The 5,926-nt window shown below is 36.7% G+C and overlaps 1 protein-coding gene across 2 annotated transcripts in view; it reads right to left on the bottom strand.

Moving 5' to 3' along the window:
• Positions 210 to 5,926, bottom strand: part of LOC109845437 (eukaryotic peptide chain release factor GTP-binding subunit ERF3A) — a 19,387-nt gene continuing 13,670 nt past the window's right edge. For both annotated transcript variants that reach the window (XM_020414688.1, XM_020414689.1), the window contains 8 exons: positions 5,601 to 5,751; positions 5,110 to 5,215; positions 4,877 to 5,012; positions 2,541 to 2,605; positions 1,364 to 1,537; positions 1,213 to 1,285; positions 1,043 to 1,116; positions 210 to 693 (listed from right to left, as the gene is read on the bottom strand). In XM_020414688.1, coding sequence (XP_020270277.1) covers positions 1,052 to 1,116; positions 1,213 to 1,285; positions 1,364 to 1,537; positions 2,541 to 2,605; positions 4,877 to 5,012; positions 5,110 to 5,215; positions 5,601 to 5,751 — 770 coding nt within the window. In that variant the 3' untranslated portion in view covers positions 210 to 693; positions 1,043 to 1,051. The remainder of the gene's footprint in view (positions 694 to 1,042; positions 1,117 to 1,212; positions 1,286 to 1,363; positions 1,538 to 2,540; positions 2,606 to 4,876; positions 5,013 to 5,109; positions 5,216 to 5,600; positions 5,752 to 5,926) is intronic.

Here is a 5,926-nt window from a genome sequence, read left to right as displayed (position 1 = left end):
ATAGGAGCCAAGAGCTCAGCCTGCAGGAAAAATAGCACGGAAGTAGCATTATCTCATATTCTATAGTTTATAGCCTTGCTGCGATTGGACTTATTTGAGGCCCGTGCAATATCCACATAAGCATGAACCACAAAGTTTATCTCAGTAGCATGACAAAATTAAGAATCCCAGACGAATCCAATATCCATTAGCGCAAACTAGCGTATAAATACCCAAAACAATAAAAGCATCTAGCACTCACCAAAGTTTCGAAACACATTCTATGATGATACCCAAATCTCGCAAAAGTATGCAACATCATTTCTTAGTTCGTCTATGATTCTCAGAATAAAAATCGCGAATCACATCGCAAGCATAGAAGCATCACACTAGTAACGCTTCCCAAAAGAAACATTTTGCCTCCTCTAATCTCCCTTCAAGGGATTAATACGACACTCATGACAAAGAAATGACATCGACAATTACTTACTCCCAGTCTTACATGATTATACAAAATCAGGGTAAAGAAAGAAACTCATCAGCCTAACTCCTACTCTCATCTTGAAGGACCATACACAACGGCTGGACGTTGCACCAGTCCCCCAAGAAAAAAACTCGGTGAAAACAAAATATACTCTTGCAGCCATATATACTATGTCTCCTCTCTCTCGTGGCAACTCGAGTATGCTCTCTTAACAGCATGGAATCTTCATCCTACAAGTCACAGATAATAATAAACATTAAAAGTCGAAAATCCGTGCAATTAGTAGCATGTATAAAAATCAGAGAAGACCCAATAAGTAATTCTATGAGAACAAAAGAAGTCAACCATCATTGGGTGGGGGTTAATGGCGATTTTTATAAGACTTGGCTGAACTTGTCTAATTAAATTTGTCCAGTCTTTAAGTCGAGGCTTTATAGAGCCTGGTCCATACTGACCGACTGATTTTTTTCAAGTCTTTAATGGGAACGAAAGGCTAGCCTAAAGAAGAGAGAACAGAGTATATGATGATAAGCTGTATTACTCAAGAACTATAGAACTGAACTGAAATATGATGCCTACCATAGTTTCTTAACCGAATGTGGGGTTTCCTGAAGGTGGCAGGCCAACAACTTTCCCGACAGCAATTGTTTTCCCTGCAGGAAAGGGGGGAAGATATAAATGCTTAATTATATAACATACTGTCATTAGCTTCGTGAACTGAGAATAATGGCAAAAGGTACCCATAATACCTTCAGTACGAAGAGTGAATCTCCCAAGCTGTGCAAAATCCGAAAATTTCTCGATGCATATCAAATTATTGACCTGGGAAACATTTCAACATATGATTACTACTGAGCACTATGCAAGTGCATGTATCTTACAGAAGGTTACCAAGTTAACCTGAATACGGCACTTCACAACAGCACCATTTTTAACAAACAGAGGTTTTCGCTTCTTTTTCTTCGGATCACTCTTTTTCTTCACGTCAATTTCTTCAATCAGATCAACAATCTCACACTCCTCAACAATTGAATGAATGTGCAACACTGCCTTGTAACCAGCAGTAAATATTGCCTACAGCATTAAGGGAGAATTAACTACACTTGGTTTTTCACAGAAAACCAGAAATGTAAGGCTGTGTTTGGTTTGAGGTGAAGTGAAAGAAAAGAAAATGAAATGGAAAAGGAAAAGAAAGAAAAAGAAAAAGAAAAAGAAACTTGTAGAAAGAAATTTGAAGGAAAATACATAAAAATAAGATAGAAAAATAATTAACTTACCCTTATATATAAAAATTATACTAAACCCCATGAACTTTCAGTGTTTTGCAATAAACCCCTATAACCTTTGAAAATCACACCAAACTCCCATGAACTTTTTGGAATTGCAGAAAACTCCCATGAACTTTTTCAGTTTTGTAGATAACCCCCATACATTAGAACCAAAAATAGCATAAAGAGGCATTTTGAAAGTCCCATGGGGGTTTAGTGTAATTTACCTAAAAGATCATAAGGGGTTTCTGGAAAAGTTATTGGGCGTTTAGTGTGATTATGAAAATTCATGGGGGTTTACTATAAAGCACTGAAAGTTTATGGGTGTTTAGTGTAATGTAGCATAATATATCCTATAAAGAGAGTTCTGTACATGATTTTTTTTCATGTGTATAGTGTACTTAAACCTACATAAATGCCCTAGTTGGGCCACTGCATATAATGGTATTAGCCCTGGTGGGGCCCACACTCAATCAATGGAGGATTTTTCTTCTCAACGCATTGGGTAGTGGCATCGAGATAGTGGGAGTTGTCAGCACAGGGGGTAGTGGGATCGAGTTAGCGGGAGTTGTGGTCGACCGGCCCCGACAAAACTTTCCCCAACTTTCACTAGCTTCAGAGGAAGAAATTGAAAACGAAAATTCAGAGCCTTATTTTCTTCTCTGATTCTCATTTTCATTTTCTTATCTTTCCATCAAACCAAACAATACAAATCTATTTTCTTTTTCTTTTTCTTTTCTTTTCCATCGTTTTCAGTCAAACCAAACAGGGCCTAAATGTGATATTCCTCGTTCTTTAAAAGTACTTACATTATCAAGCAACTCTAGAATCTGCAACTGAGCCTCAAATTCAGAAACTACGCCAATCGGATTTGCTGCACAAACAAATCAACCTCAAAATGTCAACATTTATAACTGATGATGCCAGAAGCAAAAAATTCTGGAAATCACCGTCTCAGGGGAAGTTATTTATCAAGGAAAAGAATGCTATGTATGATACCACATACAGAAGGATGCTTTGACACAAAAATTCTTACAGCACATACAGTGTGGTAGATATAGCGATGATACACATGGTCACATGCACAGGGCCACAGGCACACGCCCAAGAAACACATAACACGCAACAAACGCGCGCATATGTACACAGCACACAGTTCAAAATTATAAAGAGCTATTAAGTATATGCCTAGTGCCCCACCCAAAAGTGCAAAAAAAAAAGAAGAGAAGCAGCTCCCTCTCATGCCCAAATTTCATTTTCCATGTCAACAGAGTTTGTTGGGCACGAATGCAGGTTACAGCCAGAGCTGCCATCATGTATTATAGTACACACATATAGGATTTCACGATTGATCCAAAAAGAATTTCATAAACATGTTCCAATCACGCATTTCAGACCAGCTGCACTTAACAACGTACCACATGAACAAGTTATATGGAATAACATGAAAACACAGATTACATCTTATAGTTTGCAACCATTTGATTTTCAAAGACAGTAAGAAAAATATAGCAGAACTGACCTTAAAGGAACACCTCATCCTGTTTAATAATTTAGCTTCAAAGAGATCATGCATAGCAGCATAAGGCTGAACGTAGATATAAGAATTGACGATAAAAGTGTCGAGACAAATAGATAACAAATTTAAAGGGTAATAGCATTGTTCACTGGCTAAATATGTATTTTTCTTTATGAATTAGTTGTTTTTTGGTCAGGATCACTAGCCAAATATGTTTCTTTAATGAATTAGTTCTTTTCTGGTCAGGATCTGATTCTAGCAACTTCCTCAGAAGGCATACTACAGAATAGGGGAGGAAGAACAAAAACAACTGCAGACAGCAGAACAGGGGAGACAAAAAGAGAAACAAGTCACCTGTGCTGCTGTTTCCAAGCTTTTTTGCTGGAGGAAGCCGTTGTCGATAGTTACCTGTTAAGGGAAACTGGGAATGAGCGAAAAAAGGAAACCACACCTGAATATCAACCCGTTGTTTCTGTTGCAAATCGCGGCACTATCATTGCCTCTCCATTGCCACCATGTTGCTGCCTTGCCAACGCCGCCTCATTGTTTCCGCAGAGCTCAGCAATAGAAAAGTAGAGGGGAAAATAGAAGAGAGGAAAGATCCTAGAGGGGCAGACATGGAATGGTTGAGGGGTATAGGTACGGTTCTGTACTATTGTGGGTATTGGTCTTGTTCTGTTCGTTCTGTATTATTTTGGGCGGTTGGGTCTTGTTTTCTTCTGGAGGGAAGGTTTCATCTGCTATGAGATAATATGATTATACAAGCATGCATTAATGTATGCAGGCGCATAACCCACATTTGGCCCAAGTATAAGGGGTATCTGCATAACTAGAGCAGAAAAAGGTAACACGGTCAAGACTAGCATCCACCTATTTGGCAGATGCAGCAACGTAAGCGTCAGGAAAACACCTTCCTACCATTGACCCAAACAATTCCCCAGTCAAAAGAAGTTGTATTACAACCAGCATACCAACTATGCAAAAAAGGTGATGAAACAAGGTAATCACTGATTCCCCAAACCAAAGTGTTAATTTAAAAAAAAAGACAAGAACTTTATGATAACATTAAACATTTAAAAATAACGGGAAACCAAAAACATCTAGGATGTAAAGTGGACAAGATAAGTAAAGGTATTTCAAATTCTATCCTGAAAGCTGCCAAAATATGTAAGCAAGAATATGTGCAATTTAGGACACAAATTCTATTACAAGATAACCTTTTGGACACGAGCAGCAGCACAAAAGCCTATGTACCAAAAGGTCTTAAATTACAATTCACAAATACCCAATGTAAATGTAGTCAAACAAAAAGAACTTTGAAGCTTTTATGCTCTCAAAATATCAACAATTTACGAACTTACTGTAATGGTAAAGTACGTATAAGTGAAAACAAGGATATGATTCTCAGAGATAAGATTAAATATATTCAGTAATTTAAAGGCATTTCTAACCCATAAAGGGGCAGTTCTTACTCTAGATCATTCGTATTGTGAAAAAAACATGAAAAAAGATGCCATACGAATGTGATAACAAGATAAAGCATAGACCAATATTTAAGCATAATGGAACAAATTGGTTAAGCATGCAAATGGTAATAAAAAATTCAAAAACAAAAAGGTAACTTACCCACACTAGAAAGAACAAAACCAGACAATATGTCTTCTTCCTCTATCCCTGACAATTTAACCCGTGTATTTTCACCTGGCCCAGCTTGTCTTACCTTATTCTCATCACATTGTATGCCAAGCACCTTTACATTAGCCTGTCGCAAATTGATACAAAAATCAATTTAACATATAGGAAAAGCATATTTAGGCAGAAAAGCCTGAAGCCAATTAGTCCACAGAAAGATAACTTACTTTGTTGGGCATGACATACAAGCTATCACCTTCACGGATACTACCAGACTCAATTTTTCCCATCACAACTGTTCCCATGTCTTTGTATTTATCAATAATTGGCATCCTGCAAAATTATTTGAAACTTAAACTATTAAGCATAATTTTGTAATTTGCAGAAATGGGTTAATAACGAAGTGAAATTATGTACAAAACGGAAGAAAAAAATGGTAAATCACCATGCAGAAAGCAAAATGGAAAGAAATATGAAAAAGAGTTGATCGTGACTGTGTTGATGTAGCTGATGATCTTGAGCCAGAGATGAAAAACATAAGATTTCTTATAATATTCCAAAGCTTAAATTGCAAAGGAAAAAAAAGGAAACAGTAATAAACACAAGTGCATAATTTCTTTTGAAAAAAATGGAAAATATTGAACCAAAAATAAAGAATATACATTATGAAATCTTCAAAAACTCAACTAAAAAAAAAGAAAAAAATACTATAAGATACCTGAGGGGGGCTTTAGGATCTCTCGGAGGAAGTTCAATGGTGTCCAATATCTCGAAAAGGCATGGACCATTCCACCAACCACAAGCATTTTTGTCCATTCTTGTCTTCATGTTCAACCCGACCAAACCAGATATTGGAAGAAATTGAACATCTAGCAAAACAATTATATTTAGTATATGTTCTCATTGATAAGTTAGCAGTCATAAAATAAGATGGTGTCACACTTTTGCTGCTTCATCAAGAAGAAAGTTTGTTACTGATGTAAAAAACTTGAACTATCAACACAATGCACCAGTATTCAATAAATAACATGAGACTCAGATAGT

The sequence above is a fragment of the Asparagus officinalis genome, chromosome 6, assembly GCF_001876935.1.
Source record: "Asparagus officinalis chromosome 6, Aspof.V1, whole genome shotgun sequence".
In the NCBI taxonomy this organism is placed as follows: domain Eukaryota; kingdom Viridiplantae; phylum Streptophyta; class Magnoliopsida; order Asparagales; family Asparagaceae; genus Asparagus; species Asparagus officinalis.
Note: the sequence above shows the minus strand (reverse complement) of the source record. Positions and strands in the feature narration are given on the sequence as shown.